The sequence below is a fragment of the Delphinus delphis genome, chromosome 6 (genome assembly GCF_949987515.2).
Source record: "Delphinus delphis chromosome 6, mDelDel1.2, whole genome shotgun sequence".
NCBI classification, from domain to species: Eukaryota; Metazoa; Chordata; class Mammalia; order Artiodactyla; family Delphinidae; genus Delphinus; species Delphinus delphis.
In genome coordinates this window covers 1,524,374-1,542,738 of record NC_082688.1, presented here as the reverse complement: position 1 = coordinate 1,542,738, position 18,365 = coordinate 1,524,374, and the positions used below count along the sequence as shown (strand labels likewise).

The 18,365-nt window shown below is 58.2% G+C and overlaps 1 protein-coding gene across 1 annotated transcript in view; it reads right to left on the bottom strand.

Moving 5' to 3' along the window:
* The window catches only part of QSOX2 (quiescin sulfhydryl oxidase 2), a 29,009-nt gene extending 14,252 nt beyond the window's left edge, over positions 1-14,757 (bottom strand). The window contains exons 1-5 of the mRNA XM_060013785.1: positions 14,427-14,757; positions 3,481-3,581; positions 1,887-1,935; positions 1,173-1,278; positions 948-1,038 (exon numbers count right to left, since the gene is read on the bottom strand). Coding sequence (XP_059869768.1) covers positions 948-1,038; positions 1,173-1,278; positions 1,887-1,935; positions 3,481-3,581; positions 14,427-14,757 — 678 coding nt within the window. The remainder of the gene's footprint in view (positions 1-947; positions 1,039-1,172; positions 1,279-1,886; positions 1,936-3,480; positions 3,582-14,426) is intronic.
* Positions 14,758-18,365: the final 3,608 nt, after the last annotated feature.

Genomic DNA, 18,365 nt, shown 5'->3' with positions numbered 1-18,365 from the left:
TCTCTCTCAGGAGCGACAGAGCCGTGTCCCAACCAGGGGCCTTGCTGAGAGCAGGAACCGGGCACCCACCTGGCAGCCAAAGCCCCACCGGGACCACCACCCTTCCTTCCCAGAGCCCCAACCTCGGAAGAACAGTCGAGAGGCCAGCAGAGGGAGGAACATGGCACCCGGGGCTAAGTTCCGGAGTGAGGTGTCTTCTCTCATCCCTAGGAGACCTCGGGGTGAAGGATCCCTGTCCTCCAGCCCGGCTCCTGGCACCTGGATTTTACTGAGACTTTGCCAAAGGCAAGGGCTTCAGACCCACACGTGTGAAGTGACAACAAAGCAAAGATTCACGACAGAAACACTGTTTTCCAGAACCTGGGATTTGGCAAAAAAGTTGGGAGTTCAGAACACAGCAAAGAAAAGATCTTGATCATGATGCCTAGGAGGGCTCCCCTGGTGGCGCAGTGGTTGAGAGTCCGCCTGCCGATGCAGGGGACGCGGGTTCGTGCCCCGGTCCGGGAGGATCCCACATGCCGCGGAGCGGCTGGGCCCGTGAGCCATGGCCGCTGAGCCTGCGCGTCCGGAGCCTGTGCTCCGCAACGCGAGAGGCCGCAGCGGTGAGAGGCCCGCGCACCAGAAAATAAATAAATAAATAAATAACACCTAGGAAAGAGAGAATGCCCTCAGGGAAGACGCGCGTCCCGAGGGCCAGGTCTGCCGTGAGTCCCTCCTGGCCACCCCCCGGGGGACCAGGCCCCCCACCCAGAGGACCAGGCTGCACTCGGGAGCTGCTTCCTCTCCCCTTGGAGGCACAGCCTCACCCCAACAGGCTTCTCTGTAACCAGTGCGTCTGCTGAATAACACAAACGCCAATCCCGAGAATACGACAGATCAGGCGGACGTAGTTACTGCCTCACAGGAATCTGACACAGACCCGACACTGGAAGAGGCGCAGACAGTACCTCACGTCCAACGTAGGAGCTGTTGCTTTCAAATAAGACAGCCACGTAACGGCCGCCGCTGTTGTCAATGAGAGAAAGAACGTCCCTGGGCCTTTGAAGAGGAAAAGAGGCTTTCAGTGCTTTCAAGGCCATCGCAGACCAGTGCCCACGTCACTTAATGCGAGTCGCTACTTTACACAATTACACTCAGCTTGCAGCGCGCCACCTTTTTACAGCACTACGCACCGAATGGGGTTCAAAGACGGGCACCCGGGAGGCCTGCCTTCGTCCGTGTGGCTCTGCAGGAAGTCGATCATCGTGTGCCGCACCGTCTGCGGCTCTCTGTCCGGCCCTGCAGGGTGGCACCCACCGTCACGGCCGCGTCTGCCTGCCGAGCGCCCGTCCCACCCCAGGGCCCCGATAGTGCGAGCGCACACGGCCGTGGATGCACATGCCGGGAGGCCTCTCAGCAACCAGCGTGGGAATCGGTGGGCTCCAGGGACACACGGCCACGGGGGGGCACCCCCCCCCCCCCCACGCACACGCACGCGGCCTGGAGACAGAGGCATGTGTCCATCTACACCAAGTTCAGAGGCAGGCAGACTGCCCTCACTGTGGGCTCCTGGGGGGAGCTGGGGGGGATCACTGACAAAAATTCATCGGGGTGCCCTTGTGACGTGTGCACTTCTCAAACTTTTCTTTTTGCCAGAAAAGTTTACTTAAGAAAATAAATTTCCCACCGTATTTGCCAAGGAAGGCAAAGCACAGAAGAAAGAATTCTCGCTGAAACTAGGACCATTTGAACCCTTACAGGAAAGGAAGGGCCGATGTGCCGATGTAAACGCGCCAAAGCCGGGGTGAGGGGCAGACCCAACCAGGGCGTGTTCTAGTCTCACGTGAACAGATTTATCTAAGGGGGAAGGAATCTAGGACGGTAGAATAGAACACTTAGGTCGTTACCTTTAAAATCTTCTCCAGTTGTAAAATCCTTTGCAAATGCTTTAAAATACTAAGAAGAAAAACACAGAACAAATAAGAAACAGCCTTGCCTGGCGTCTGTGTAAACGTTTAATCTTTAAGCAACAAAACGACCATCGTCTTTGAGAGCTTTAGTCCCTTTGTTCCAGACACGTGACGCTGACTGACGACGAACCACATTTCTGTGTGTTTCTGTGGACGCCAGTGTTTCCCTCCAGACTCACGAGCGGCTGCTCAGTGCCAAGCGGAACCCCGCTCTTTACATTTTCTGCCCCAACAGGGCCGGAGCTCTGGCAGACGGCGCATCCCCTAAAGGCTCCTGGTGCTACATGTTCGCGGTATGTCCGCTCAACGACACAAAAACTCCTAGGGACGAGGGCAGGCACTATATCAAGTGTCTTTGAGCAGAACAAAAGGACTTTACATCAAAATTAAAAACTTTCTTCGTTAAAAGACACAGTAAAGACAGTGGACACGCATAAAGACACGCATAAAGACACGCATAGCTGAAGGAGGGCGAGTGTCGGGAAGACACAGGACTCCTGTAAATCAGTCAGAAAAGCACACACGGGGGAGAGGAAAACGGGCAAATGACACCAACAGACAGGGCCACCCACGGAGTAGTGATCACTCCCTGTCACCCGTCAGCAGGGAAGGCCCAGCACCGCACTCCAGGCCGGCGCCAGGCGGCACAGGACACACACACGAGTGCCCGGCAGCTCAGGGCCCGTGGCGGTAAACCGTGCTGCTGGCGGAGCCCAGCCCCACCCAGCGTGCGGGTGATTCTAGCAACGTCCTGTTAGGAAAGAGGCGGCCCGAAGCTCACACACAGCACACAGAGCCCTGTGTGTAAAGCTGAAACAAAATAAGACGGAAAATAAAAGAGTAACACATTTCGACACGGGGCTCAAGGGGAGGGTGACTCTGGTGGGGCTGGGGCACCAGGCCGACCAGTGGGCATGGCCCAGCCAGGAGACGGATGCACGGCTGTCACCAGGTCAACACTTAGAGGAGAAGCATCTGACGCTGCACAATAGAGAGCGTGGGATGTGAGGGCTGAGAGGCTGGGGGGTCTCCAAGCTTCTCAGAGGTCACTTCCAAAAGCTCAGCATGTTCCCTGAGATGTAAAGTCACCGTGATGCGCTCGGGTGCAGGCGAGGGACCGCACACGTGCGCACACAGACCTGGGTCTGCTTCTCAGCTTCCAGCCCGCCCCCTAGTGGGAGAGACAGGGACAGGCCTGTGTGAGGGACAGCCGTGCGGCCACACGCCGGCTCCCAGACCCATCGCCGCCGCACACCGACACCTGGGGGCTTCAGACCGGCTCTCAGGGCAGCCCCCGGCCATTCCCCCACCCGCAGGCCTCACCCACCTCCCCTCGCTGGGTGAAAGCAGGAGCTGCGGGTACCGTCCCACCACGACACGGCAACCCAGCAGGGTGGGAGGAGAGGCGCCCCTCTGCAAACAGAACCCCCACGTTTCAAGACGCCCGCCCCAAATGCTGAAAGCGCAGCAATTACACAGCTGGTGGGTTTCAACCTAAAGCCGCCGCCACGCGCAGGGAGGAGGTTCTCACCCGGAAGGTGGGGTAGAAGTGGATCTCGTAGGCGCGGCACACCTCGTGGTTCTTCTCTTCCGCACAGTCCAGGGCGGCGACTCGGATGGCAGCGGCCCAGTCTGAAAAGCAGGAGTGAGACCGTCAGCGCGGGCCCGTCCCCACGGTCCACCCAGGCCCGCAGCCTCGCGGGCCATTCCGCAAGCCCGTCCACGCTCGGGACAGTGCTGAGCTGAGCTGGGAAAGAGGATGGGACCCTCATCAGCGCTGTTGCCTAACCTGCAAATCGCCCCGCGGCCTCCTCGGTCTCCTAATTAAACGACCCCGAGACGGATGAGAGCGCTGGGAACAGAGGGCTGCCATCAGCCCGTGGCCGGCCCTCCGTCAGGGACACCGAGCCAGTGTTTACAGTTTAACTGGATGCACATGGTCCAGGCCATTTAGCCAGAACGTTCCCGTGTACTCACTCGAACGAAAGGAAAGGCCGGCAGCGTCTGGCCCCCGGTCTTTCAGGCCAGAGACACAGCTAGCTGTGTGCAAACACCAAGGAAGTGGTTCCGAACCCTTTCCCCGAGGCCCTTCCCACACCCTCAGACACTGCTGCCGTTCTCGGGAGTAGAAAAGGAGCGGTTTCAAATATCTTTTTTCCTACCTTTAATATCAACACTTAACCAGCTCACAGTTGAGTCCTGTTTCACTCAAACCCTGAGCCCCTTCCCAGCGGTGCCAAGTGGGCCTCCGCCAGCCAGTCGTTTCAACATAGCCGACCCCGCGCCTCCGAAAGGGAAGAGCTGCTTTCCCAGCACAAGCGTCCTCCGGGCGCCACACCAGCTCAGACCAACGTGCTTCAGCAGCGACAAACATCTGGTCGGGAGTCCAATCTTCCTAACTGTCCCAGTTTTGCTTACTTTGTTTAAATCGTGTCCAAACAAGGCCCGTCTTCTACACCCGCGGTCTCCCACCATCTGGATTTTGTGAGTGCCCCCTGCCCCCGGGGTTTTCTGTAAACACGCGGACCTAGATCTCAGCTTTGGGGGAGAACAGTTCCCAGGTGGTGTGGCATCCTTCCAACAGGAGATGGGTGACCTCTGGCTGCCTTCCTTCTTGCTGACACCTCCCCTCCCCCGCCCACTGCAGGCCAGACGGCGGGCGGGGGCAGTTTGTACAGAAGAAGCTGTGCCCTGGAGACCCTGAGGCGCGGCTCACCCAGCGGTAAGGGCGGAGCTCGTCCCTTCGGTCACCAGCTTCCAAGGAGCGGTCTCCCCAACATCCTCCAGGGAGGTTTTCCCTTTAAAGATTTGCTCCCTTCCTCTGGGACGGTAAGATTCCCAAATGTTTCCTGGCTCCTTGCCTACAGGGGGATGGGCTGCAGGGGAAGCAAGATGAGCTGGCGGCCTCTGCAGACACACAGAGGAGCAGAGAAGCACCCCGGCAGGACGGGCCGGAGGGGACGAGCCAGGGACGGGGCGAGTCCCGCTAGCTGCCGTCTGCACCATGTGACTTCTGAGTGGGAACTGACAACGGTCCATCCCTGAGGCGCTGGTGAGTTCCGACAGACACCGCCCATCTAAACTAGTCATCAGGTTATAAATCACACCAAACGGGTTTTCTCTGAGTGTTGCTACGACCTGAGACTCCAGAGGTTGTATTAAAAGCATGCCTGGAAGGAGAGAGAAAATACTGCCCATCACTAAGTATTATGCAAACATGACGGCTTCTACATACCGGCAATTCAATCATTACTTTTTTTTTCCACCTCATACACTACTTTTGCTTAAAAATACATGCCTTTGGGACTTCCCTGGAGGTCCAGTGGTTAAGATTTCACCTTCCAATGCAGGGGGTGCAGGTTCGATCCCTGGTCGGGGAGCTAAGATCCCACGTGCCTCAGGGCCAAAAACCAAAACACAGAATAGAAGCAATATTGTAACAAACTCAGTAAAGATTTCAAAAACGGCCCACATTAAAAAAAAAAATCTTATAAAAAAACATGCCTTTTTCCTCTGTAATTATACAGAATATTTACCGACGTTAATATAACGCAAAGAATCAAGTAAAAAAAAAAAAACAAAAAACAAAACCAAAGTTCTGCTTTCACAGTCAATGACCGAATAGTGTTGCACTTAACGTGGCCTCAGTGAAACCGGTTCATCTTGAGGCCATTTAAATGGATGGAAAACAAAAATCACAGAGCCCTCCCAAATCACAGGTCACATCTTCCTGCAGTCTCCAATTACAAGGACCTGAGGAAGAACAGTTAATACTCTCATCCACTTAGTGCGGCAGAGGCCCAGACGCAGGACAGGATGCACGGCTGGCAGGTTGCTGGGCTCCCAGGGCCACCTCCGCCCCGGCGGCCGGGCTGTGGGTGTACTCGCCACCGCGCTCCTGCTACCTCCTCCCCGGCGCACAGACACAGGGCTTCAGGGCTTACTGAGAATCTCCATGGCACACTTTCACTCCATCTTCAAAAAAAGTGCTCTAGGACCCAGACAGAAAGAAAATGGAAAACTGCTTCAAGAGCTGACATTATGCACACAAGGGAGCCAGCCCCGGACAGAAAAAGCCGTTCACGAGGGTGCAGTTCTCACGGTGGGACTTGGGCCCACTGTTTTGTTTTTCAGATTTTTCTTAGTAAGTATGTGTTATAGAAATAAATGTAGAAAACTTGGGAACCTCAGGGTACCTGCGGGGGCCGCGTGTTACGCGTCTGTGCGCCGCAGGCCGCGCGTCCTGTTCCTCAGCTCACACCTCCCAGGATTCCCGGTGCAGGAGGCCGCAGACAGCACCCAGCACGGCTGCCACGCGCGGCCGCAGGGAGAGGAGGCCGCAGGCCCGGGTGCCGGCCCTCCCAACTCTAACACGGCGCCGGCTTCACACACGGCCCCGCTTCAACAGCTCCGCGACTGCAAACGAGAACCGCGGGCTCCACGGGCTGCTTGGCCTGCAGAGCCGAGTCGGGGCCCGGTGCCCACCCCAGCCCGAGACTCTGCCCGGCCAGCGTGGGGACACCAGCCCCACCACGACGTGCCCGGCTCTCAGCCCACAGGACGCAGTCCTCGGGCGGACGCTGTCCTCTGAGTGGCCGGCCACGTTCCTCCTCAGTGTCACACACGTCGCCTCCTCACAGGGGCCATCCCTGGCCCTGCCCAGGAGCGGTCGCCAGGGCAAGAGAAGCCCCGCCAGCCTCTCTTCCCAAGCGGAGCAAGTTCACAGGTCACGCGCTGTGGGGCCTGCCTGGCGGGCAGCTGGCTCTTACGCAGGAGGGTCCTGGAGCTCCGCCCGAGGTCCAGTCGGCTCGGTGGCTGCGGAGCCCGCGGCCCGCCGTCCAGGCAGGCAGAGAAGACGCCGCACCCGAGGCGCCCGGCCCACCCTCCACCGAAGCGGAGGGTCCCCCCAGGATCTTCTCCACGCTTGGTCCTGCTGCCTCCAGACAAAGACATGCCCCACTTCCAACTCAGCGCCCCCCGACGCTGCCACCCTAACGCCCGCCCCCCCAAACCCTCAGACGGTCACACGTGGAATGAAGCAGCCGTTTCCTCTGACAACTTCTTTAAAAGGCCCTGCACAACGTGGCCCCTTCTCAAACGTACAGACAATCCTCGTACTCCCAACACATCTCACACCTTCTCTTCACTAGACGTGGGCCACCCCAGACGGCAGGAGCCCATTCGCGAGCGTGGCACCCCACCCTGACCACAGGATGCAGCCACGTCACGGGCCGGAACGCATGGACGGGGCCAGGCCGACCCGCACGACGCGCCTGTGCCGCGAGGGCCGCTGTCACCTCCTCCCTCCTGCTCAGGACTCAGCTCTCAAGGCAGCTCTGCCGCTCGCGACCCCGGGCAAGCCTCACAGCCAGCCCTGGGAGGCGACTGTCTCCCTTCCTGCTCTACCGGCGAGGAAGCGGCTCCAGGTCCCCACGGGATGGCTGAGGGGGGCGGGACGTTCTGCCCTGGAGCTGTGCCGGGCCGGACCTCTGGGCAGTAGCCGGGAGGGCAGAGGAGACCGCCAGGCAAGGAACCTCCCCACCTCCTGTTACATTCATGACACACGGACCTTGAGCTCGCTTTTCCTTGCTTTTGGCCACATGGCATGTGGGATCCTAGTTCCCCGACCAGGGACCAAACCCGCGTCCTCTGCAGTGGAAGCGCAGGGTCTTAACCGCTGGACTGCCAGGGAAGGCCCAAGCGTGCTTTTCTACGAAGTCTCCAGGCAGGGCAGCCCGCCCTCAACTGGCAGGTCACCCTCGTCCAGCTCAGCATCAACTCGCACCTTCCCAGCGAAAAGGTGGAAACTTCTTCTTGGCCTGACGCAGGGGATGCTCGGGTGGGGAAACAGGCTTTGCTGGGGGTGGGCGCCCGCATGCAGCAGCACCCTAGGAGCCCTCCTGGGAGGGAGTCAGTGTGCACCCACCATCCCTTCAAGCTGGGACCGGGCCGCCGCCCTGAATGGACCCCGAAGGTCCCCCAGCCTCACTGTGTCCCACCCCAATGCGACAGGCAGTGCCGGACAGCATAAGGACACCTGGCCGGAGGCAGAGCGTCCGGCCCACACCCGCTCTGCCACCAGGTTTCGAGGAGCTGGGAAACTTAGGAGTCTCCTTGTGCCTGTGTCACCCCAGCTGTAAAACAGAGACTAGATTACACCTTCCTACTCAGGTTTTTCGGCCTCCGAAGCGCCTTCAAGTGTCCCAGGCACCCAGTAGGCAGACCCAGCCCTTCAAAATAGGGTACAGCTGCCAGTGGCTTCGAAATGAAAAAGAAAAGAAAGTTGAGGTGTTGCCTGAAAAAGCAACGGTGCCTCAGGAGCAGTCCGGCCGCGCTGAAATGCTTTGTGGGACGTTTAAGAAAAACTTACGCTGGCCTAGTCCTTCCTTGCACGCCTCTAATAGATGGAACGCTCGGTAAAGTTACTAGCATGAGGGGTCCCTACACTGAGTCCACCCTAAGTCAGTATCAGGGTATAAGTTTCAAAAAGCTAAGAGCATGACTCATACATTGCAGAGGGAACAGGTGTCACACATGCCCTTGACCTGGTGACTGAAGGACCCGTTCGGGGTGAGAGAGGACCAAGCACATGGCCACCAGCACCAGCCCAGCTGAGACAGAGCTGGCCAGCGCCAGCAGGGTTCCCTTTCCCACTGGACAGAAGGGATTTGCATCTCTGCCCAGTCAGGTCTGTGAGTTCACTGAGGCTGGGTCTGAGCCCTGAACTAACGGTCATCAAGCAAAGGTCAGAACCTGGGGATGAGGCCACATGACACCGAGAGGACACGAGTCCCACCTTCTGTCCAAGTTTTACATGTGTCTCAACAGCAGGATGTGGAAGAAAACTAGCCCGACTGGGCAGTGCCTGGCCAAGGGCAGGAACGGCAGCTGGGCCCTGGAAACGAACACGACAGTGAGGCCACAGAGCCCCGGGCTGCCAGCTGTTTCACTTGGCAAGTCTGGGCCAAACCCCATCTATCCCAGAGTGCACTCCACCTGGAAGGCCGTCCTTCCTCCCGTTCGCAAAAGGACGCTACCCCCCAAACACCTGAACGCTCTGGAGGACAAGCGCTACTACCCTCCACAACCCACCCCCCGAGCCCCTCAGCCCCTCACGAAGTGAGCTGGCGCGGGGTGGGGCACCTCCCACCCCCGTGACACTCCCGCCGGCCAGTGGGCCTCTGGCCCTCAGTCCTCCAGGGAGCAGCTGGGGATCCTCCAGAGGAAGCAGGTCGTGCGGCCCCGGCTGAAAGCTACTCCTCCTCTGCTGGCCAGGAGGAGGGAAAGCACGGCTCCCCCGGCCCCTTTCGAGCTGGGCCCTCTGGGCGCGCCCCAGCCCTGCCGTGCCCCTACGTGGCGGGCCCCTCGCTCTGCGGCCCTGCCCTGCGCCGCTCCCACCGCCCCACTCCCCTTCCCAGGACTTACCCCCCCAACCCACTGCCCGTGCTGCCCGCTTTCTGTTCACTGTCCGCACCTCCCCCCAAGGACGGGGTCCACGGGAGGGGGAACGCACTTGGATTAATGCAGAGCCGGAGTCCGACGCTGCTCCGGCAGGGCGCACGCTGGCGGGCAGAGGACAGCCCCCTGCCCGGCCCGAGGGCTCCCGCGTCCACAGGCAGCCGGGGCTCCACTCCAGACGGCACACCCCGTCGGGGGGCAGCCTGGGGCGGGGCCTGCCCACACCTCACACGGAGCCGCGGGAAGGCCCGGAAGGAGGCAGATGAGGGAGAATTTCGGTTATAGAGGCGCCAGCAGCCACTGCAAGTATCCCAGCAGATGGACGGCATTCACGCCACACAAAAGGGAGACAGTCTATTTTATCAAATAAAATGCAAACCACTTCAGAGGTTGAGCTTCGGGGTCTTCGCCCATTCAGCTGGTACCCTCCCCTCCTCCTGCCTCTCCCACCTGTTGGGACCCCACCACACAAAGGAGAGAAGCGCTCTAAGCCGAATGCAAATTGCCTGCTTTCAGGACGAGACAGCGTCAGCCACCCCCAACTAGACACGGGGGTGAAGCGCGCCAGCTGCGAGGCAGGGAGGCCGCCAGAGCCTCCACAGGGAGCAGCGGTGAGGCCCGCGCCCGTTCCGCACTCCCACTCGTGAGCCCGTCTGTTTTCAGTACCACAGGCTTAAAAAATACTCGTGAAACAATTAAGCTTCTATGCACAGTGGACTAAAATTTATTTCAAGTTTCCTTGTCAAGTAACCATATTACTTAACCTAACAGGATTAAACTTTTCACCGTTACTTGTCAAGTTCTAATAAAACATCTATAAAAGTCTGATTTACGGTCAAGCAACAACTGGTTCTAGAAGATGATTACATGCAGATGAAGTGACCTCCGAGGCCTGAACGGGCGCAGCCAAGCGCGGTGCTTAAGGCCCGGCTCCATCCCGGCCTCCTCGCCCTCCTCGCCCTCCTCGCCCTCCGCAAGTCAGGGCAACGTTGGCCTTTCTGATCCCACATTCCAGCTGCTGGAGGACGCTCTGGTCCCCGCACACACCCCTTCCTGGACGAGCAAAGGGCTGCTTAGACAAGCTCCAAGTTCAGGCTGCAAACCAGGACACACAGGCCTCGGCAGAAACTAAGCCTCACGCTAAGGAGCACGCGTTACACACGAGCCCCCAGAGCAGCCTGGAGTTGGGCGCTCTGCCTCAGCCTCGCCACGGGGCAGAGGGCCGGGACTGGGTCTCCAGCGTCCTTTCATCCCCCGAGTTCGCCCGGTGTGGTTAAGCTGACACTGTACGTGGTCCCGCAGGCTGTGCAGTGAGCCCACTGGACGCGGACAGGCTCCTGCTGGCTGGAGGCTGTGCATCGCAAGGCAGGAAAAGCCCCCAAGATGCGTAAGGTCGCTGACTCGCCTGCAAAGCCCAGGCAGGCCAGCGGCATTTACCACCAGGGCTCCTTCACTCAGTGTCGCGGGCTTCACACAGCGGCGGTGTCCTTCTGGACCTGGTCGCAATGAAGTCTGGGTCTTGCAGACAAGTCTTGGTGGCGGGAGCCCACGACAAGCTTTGCTGGGCCCGTAACGGGGGAGGGAGGGGGAGCACCCCTGCCCACCCACCTCTCTGGGGTCCAGGTGAACTCCCGTTCCAACAGCACCCCCTCCTCCCTCAGTCCCGCCTCCTGTGGTGCACAGGTAATGACCCGTGGGGAACACCAGGTGGTCTAGTTCACGTCCACGAAGCCTGCGGCCATGCTGACCAGGAGACTGCTGGTGATGAAGAGCTCACTGGGAGGTGAGACCAAGCCCCAGCAGCAAGAAGGGGCCCGGCTGTCCCCGCAGATGCCAGGAGCGAGCCGTCAGGGCTCTGGTGCCCCCGGCCTGCCACTCAACCGTGTGACCACACGTGGGTGACGGGAAGAGAAGGGGTGTGCGGCGGGTGCCTGCCTGCCAGCTCCGGGGCGCCCCTCTGAGTCTCTCATCAAGAATTCTGGGGCCAATGACAGAAAACCTGCCCCTGCTTCCCTGGCGCTCTTCCCCAAAGACAGAGCGGAGGAGAGATGGGCCAGGACAGACACCAGGACCCGGTGATGATGACAGGGACACTCCTTGCCTTGACAAATCTCGGTGGTGGCGGGCTGCCCCCCACACAGGTGTCTCAGCTCCCACCTCAAGAGGAAGCGGCACCACCAGCTGAGCTAACATCACAGCTCTGGGCAAAAGGGTTTTCAGGGACGCGGCAGGGTTTTGTTTTGCGAAGGACTTAGAAGTGACAGGCCCGAGCCAGATTTACATAAACGCCGGGAGGACAGCTGGCACCCAACAGCAGATCTTCTGTTGGTTAAGCCATCTTCTTCGAAGGAAAAACAATTATTTTTAAACCTTGAAAATATCAGCGAAGAGCTAAAGTTCAATCCAAACCTTTTAGGAAAACAAAGGTGTCCCTAAGCTGTGCACAGAGAGGCCCTACCGAGCGGAGGAGGCCCGCCTTCTGCAGACCCCCACCCACTCTGAGCAAGTGGAAGAGGCCACTTAGGAGGCGCTCGTGGGGGGACAGCAGGGGAAGCAGGTGCTCCTCTAGCTCAGTGACCACCCCCCCCAGGCGATCTCAAGCCAGGGAGTAGAGGCTGTACTGTAAACACCCACCTTCTAGAAGCCACAGTGCTGTCGAGACTGGGGTGGGGGGCAGATGCGGCAAGCTGGCTGGACACTGCATTTCAAGAGGGGTGGGAAGAGGCACCTGACAGGCCTAGTCCAAGGCCTGCGTGCCCCGGGGACTCACTGGACACTCCAATTCACAAGTGACTGAGCCGGCCCAAAGCAGTGACAGCGGGAGTGATGACTGCGCTCAGACTGGCCCCTGTGGGCGCTGGGCGCCCCCTCCCCTGCGTGGCGGCCCGCGGCCAGAAGAAGACGCTGGGCAGAGGGGCTGCGCCAGCCTCCTCAGTGAGGGCGAGAGCACTTCTTCCCAACGCGTTCCACGGGGACTTCGCGGAAATGAAGCACCGGAAGGGCCCTGTGGCCAGTCACCTGGGACCCCAGGGCCAAGTAACGGGTTCCTTTACCGGGGAGTTCTCGTGTGTGGACAGCCACGAGGGGGTACTGCATAAGCCACGCTTCCGCCCCCTTTGGGCACAGGCCCATCCCTGCAGTTGTCCTGCAGGGTTAGTGTCCCTGAGCACAGAAATCCTCCACCTCTGGGGCTTGTGCTGACAGGACGCCAGGCCTCACGCCCAGAGCTTCTGATCCAGCAGGCCTGGGCTGGGCCGACCAAGTCCCCAGGTGAGCTCTCTCTGGGGACCCCAAGTGTCAAGGCTCTGCCTCCAGTCAGAGCTGGTGCTCGGGAGCCCCCCAGGCAGTTTGGCTCTCAGGGCCCCCTGGCCGCCGCTGCCCTCACCCTGCCCCGCCTGCCCTGTCTTCCGAGCCACAGCTGTTTCTCACTCAGCCACATCTCCTGTCTCAGGCCTGCTCTTCCTGCTTTGACTTGTAGGATGTCCAACTCATTTAAGATAACCTTATTTAGCTAAGTTAAGTTAATCACACCATTAGGTATGGGTTTTACTAGTTTCGGTTCCAAAAACAACTTTCCTTCTGAGTTCCAGGGACAATTTTCAAGGCTCCTTACATGCTGGTTCGACTATGAAATAGTTTGCGACACTCAAAGCTGGTTTATAACATTTATATTTCAGACACTAAACTGCAACAATCAAAATATGCACAAATAGGTGACAAACGTCTTGCCAGAGCGACCCGCGTTTTAATTTACCTGTGTTTCCGCCGCCCAATGACAAAAGAGAATTGCAAAGTCCTCTGTTTGGTGTCAAAGCAAAGGCTTAAAAAAAAAAACCTACTAAGGAGTAAAACGTCCGTTTCATAGTCTCTGATTTCAGTTCTGACCGGTGCCAAACACTAGGGACTCAAGAAAACATTAGATCAAAGAACAGACCCTTTAGAATCAACAGGCCCCAACACCCCCAGGCAAAAGGAGACGCATCTAAAAATAATCATTTACAGTCACGCACAAAAGCCCTATTTAGACTTTTTTAAAGTTTCCTTATGAGTCTGTCTAGATATGAAAAAATCACAACAGGGTTGGATGTAAAACTAAAGTGCAGGAAAAGAACCTAGCAATTTGTTGCTCTCTTGCCCGCTGAAATACATAATTAGAGGTCAGCTCAACCTCAGCAAGAGCCCTGCCAAACCCAGCTCTTGCCGGAGACCAGCTCCCACTTGAGAGCAATTCGCATTCCGTTCTGAAGTGTGGCCCGCTTGCAGGGAGGCTGCAGCAAAACGCCTAACTGGCTACAACTCTGCCTTTTAGAGCAGCCAGTAGCCTAGTGACCGATCAGCAATTTGCAACATGACAAAGGTGCCAAACATCAATAAAATGTGGGAACATGACCAGAAGTTTGGTGGGTGACAGATTTATCCAAGGCTGCACGTCCATGAACAAGGAACCAACCAATGAAAGGCTTTGAAGGTCTTTTTCTGCTTCTATAGAGAAGTCTCCAGCACAGTTGGACATCTATGTTGTGGACACTCTGAGTATCCACTATATATGCTCAGCTAACCAAACCTGAAGAGGATGAAGAAGGACTTACAGGGAAAATAGCTTGGAAGAGGAATGGGGATCCTCAAAGAATGAGGAGTCTAGGCACTGGAGTGGAATTACTGAGGATGGCGTGCACGTCGGGACACAGCTGGGATAAAGGCCTGGGGCGTTAATGAAGGTCTTAGGGGCTCAAAACTAGGGGTCTGGAGAGCTAGGCGATAATGGGGAGGCCTCCCTGTCCCCAGCTGTGGAGTGAGGGCTGGAGGAGAAGGGTTCTTGTCATTCTGACTTAAGACGACCGACTTCCCAAGATCTCACCGGTCAGATGGGAGATATACCCCGAGGTGCGGGCCAGCGGCGGCCTATGCGAGGTGTCCCCGTAGGGCAACGGGAAAGGGGCCTGAGAGGCTGCCGCGAGCCGGAGGGCAGGTGCCAGGCCGAGCGGCCGGGGTCGAGTCCCGCGCGGGGGCGCGCCTCACCTCGCACGTCCCCGGCCAGGGCCCGCCAGGTGGGCGCGTAGCCGATGCAGTGGCCGCACCACGAGGAGTAGAACTGCACGAGCCACGCGGCGGAGCTGTTGGCCGTGGCCCCGCGCACGCTGCCGCTGTCCAGCACCCACACGGCGTCCTCGCCCGCGCGGTACAGCCGCTCCGCGCCACCCGCGCCTGGCCCCGCCGCTGCCGCCAGCAGCACGAGCAGCGGGGGCAGCCGCGAGGGCCGCGCCGGGGGCGGGCGCCGGACTCGGGCCTCCGACCCCGCCGGGGCTCCCGGGCTGCGCGCCGCCGACACCGACGTCCCGGCCGCCGCCATGTTGGGAGTGCCGCGCCGCGCCTGACCTTTCACCCTGGCAACCGCCGTCACGTGCGCCGCGCGCGCCCGGCCCCTCCTCCAGCGCCCGGCCCCGCCCCCACCGCCGGAGACCAGGCCCCGCCCCCAGCTCCGCCCGCTCCCGGCCCCGGCTCCCAGGCGCCCCTCAGTCCCGGACCCTGAGCGCCAGGCACCGACTCGCCCCTCCTGCAGCCCCCTGGTCACGCCTCCTGCCCCGCCCCTGAGCTCATGGCCCCTCCCCAACCTCCTGGCCACGCCTTCGGACCCCGCCCCCTAGCGCTCGGCTCCGCCCCTCCTTGCCCCGCCCCCACTGTCACCGCCTCCGCAGACACACCCCCCCTCCCCACGCCAAGCTGGGATGGGGTCGCCAGATTTAGCAAGTGAAGGTACGGGACGCTCAGTTAAATGTGAATTTCAAATAAACGGAGAGCTGTTTTTTGTTTTTGGGTTTTTTTTCGAGAGTTGTTTTTAAGTCTATGTATCATACCTGAAATGCAAATTTAATGGGACATACTTAGACTTCAAAACGATCCGCTGTTTAAATGAAATTCACATTTTATTGCGCGTCCTGTGTTTTCTCTGGCAACCCTGCCTGCGGCTTCAGAGGGTCTGCAACGCTGACCTTGACTTTTTAATATGATATTTTAACTCATACAATGTAACAAAACACCCGCACAAACTCAGATGTGTTACAGAGGTAAATTTTAGAGCGTTCGGGGATGACTTCTCTGCGCACCTAAGAAATAAAGATTCCTACGGCTTGTTTGCGCAATATAACAGCAGACCTGTTTTTTCAATGCTATTCCTGATGGTTTTATGCATATCAAGATTTCCTCTGAACTGTGTGACCAAAACAGAAAAGAAAGGAAGTGGACCACAGAGCGGACGTGAGTCAGCATCCGTTGACCCGGAAGGTCGAATTCTCACGTTCCAGGCCACCTCATTCTTATGTGTGATTGTTAAATATGTAAATGATATGATCTGAACACAAACTACATTTATAGCAATGCAATCCTCTCTCTGCCCTTTACCTTGTGAGGTTCTGTGTAAGATTTTGTCTGAAAAGAGCTTTGTTGTTTTTCTTTCAGACAAGGGTTAGAAAACCCTGGTTAAGATGATCCAAACCAAAGGGCCCCTGGACGAGGCACTTGTGCCCCCTCCCCATTCATTCTTCCTGCCTTCCTTCACTAACATTTGCTGGGCTTCTGCTCAACACCAAGCCCTGGAGACAAAGCCAAGCCCGAGTGCCACTGGGTCTGCGCTCCAGGAGAGAGACCCAAAACAAATAAACAAGTAAGGTGAAGTTAAGCGCCATAAAAAGCAGTAAAGCAGGGCGGGAGGAGGGGGCTGTGGCACACAGGGGGTCAGGAAGGCCTCTCTGAGAAGGAGACCGTGGGTGAAGGAGGTGAGGAGAGGCAAGCAGCCCAGGCAGAGGAACTGCATGTGCAAAGGCCCTGAGGCAGAAGGGGCAAGCGTGTTGGAAGGACAGCAAACCAGGGGAAGAGAAGACGCCGGAGAACCTTGAAGGGCCATCGCCGCCCTCCAAGACACAGTAGGGCTCAGGCAAGGGGTGGGCGGTGGTGCTGGTGAGAAGGATTAGACTTCGGGTATGTAAGAAGGTAGGACACATGGTGGATTAAATCCAGGGTATGCGACAAAGAGGTCACATTTGCCTGCCGGGCTTCGGTCGGAGCAGCTGGAAGAACAAAGCTGCCCTTGGCTGAGATGAAAGACTGTAGGGGAGGGGATGGGAGAGCAGTGCAGAGGTGAGAGTGGAGATCAAAGTTGCCCTGGCCCTGTTGAATTCCAGAGACCTTTTCAACACCTGCAGTTGGTGTCGGGCTACTGGTTGGCTGCGTGAGGCTAGGGCTCAGATGGTAAGTCGGGGCTGGTTGAGGTTCCCACAGGAGGAAGCGAGAGGGCTGGCCACATGCTGAGCCCTGGGCCTGTGGCTGCAGGGCTGAGGAGAGGAGGGGACCAGAGGAGCAGTGGCGGGGGGTGGGGGTAGAAGAACATGTGGCGATCAAGACGGAGCAGCGAGTGGGTTTGGTCTGGGGGGTTGGCTCATCACCACCCCACCCCACCCCCCCCCGCCTTCAGGCTGGGAGGGATGGCCACGAAGTCCTATGGTGACTGTTGAGCAAACAGACCAGGATCTGATTATGCAGTTGGCAAAGATGGTCAAGGCCGGGTTGGCGGGAAGGAGTCTAGGCCTCACCTGCACACCTGCTTCACTCTTCTAGGAGGGGCTTAGCTTTTTTTTTTTTTAATTTATTTGTTTTTATTTTTGGCTGCGTTGGGTCTTCGTTGCTGTGCGCAGGCTTTCTCTAGTTGTGCTGAGCGGGGGCTACTCCGCTGCGGTGCGGGGGCTCCTCATTGTCGTGCCTTCTCTTGCTGTGGAGCACACAGCCTTCGTAGTTGTGGCGCATGGACTCAGTAGTTGTGGCTTGTGGGCTCTAGAGAGCAGGCTCAGTAGCTGTGGCACACCGGCTCAGTAGTTGTGGCTCACAGGCTTGGTTGCTCCACGGCATGTGGGATCTTCCTGGACCAGGGCTCAAACCTGTGTCCCCTGCATTGGCAGGTGGATCCTTTTTTTTTTGGCAGGTGGATTCTTAACCACTGCACCACCAGGGAAGCCCAAGGGTCTTAGCTTTTGAACACTGTCTTGGTCTGCTCAGGCTGCCGTAACAGAACACTGCAGACCAGGCAGCTTAAACAAAAGACACTTATTTACTTCTCACGGGCTGGATGTCTGAGATCAGGGTGCAGGCATTGTCAGTTTCTGGTGAGGACTCACTTCCTGGCTGGCAGACGGCCGGCCGCTTCTCGCCTGTGCTCACCTGGCCCTTCCTCTGTGCTGTGTGTGGACGGAGGAGAGGGGGCTTTCTGGTCTCTTCTCGTAAGGTCACTAACCTCATCGTGGGGGCCCCACCCTCATGACCTCATCAAACCCTGATCACCTCCCAAAGGTGCCTCGTAACACCATCCCATTGGGGCTTAGGGCTTCAACATAGGAATTCTGGGGGGAACAAAATTCAGGCCTTAGGAGACACTCAAGGCCACTTGGAAGGACCGTGCCCCTTCCCTCCCCAGGTTCAAGACCCACTGTCACTCACAGCTCTCTCTTTAGGCCTGTGTCCCCCTCCAGACCCTGAGGGGGGTGGAGGGGAGGTCTCTGGGACCCCTGCTCTCTGGGGCAGCCAGTGGGCCCATGTGCTGCTTCAGCACAGCGCTGGGAGGCTGCACCCGAAAAACACCACCACAGTTTCTCAAATCCAAAGGGCCTCTGGCCCTAGAACACACGATTGATTTAATGGCAAGTTCTTAGGAAAAGCATATGCTTTGATTGTACAATGCAGCCAAATGCGGAAACAGTGAAACGCGGGGGTGGGGTTGTGTCTGAGGAGGGTGAAAACTTACGAGGATTAGCCAGGCCCTGCTGCCCTGCTGAAGCCCGGCGCCGCTCCTCAAGTCAGCTCCTCCTCCCTGCTGGAGAGCCACCCCAGCAATCGTATGTGCCGCTAGTGGGGCGGCACGTATCACAGACAATTCTCAGATGTGTGAGACGCACCCTGAGTTCAAAGGGATTG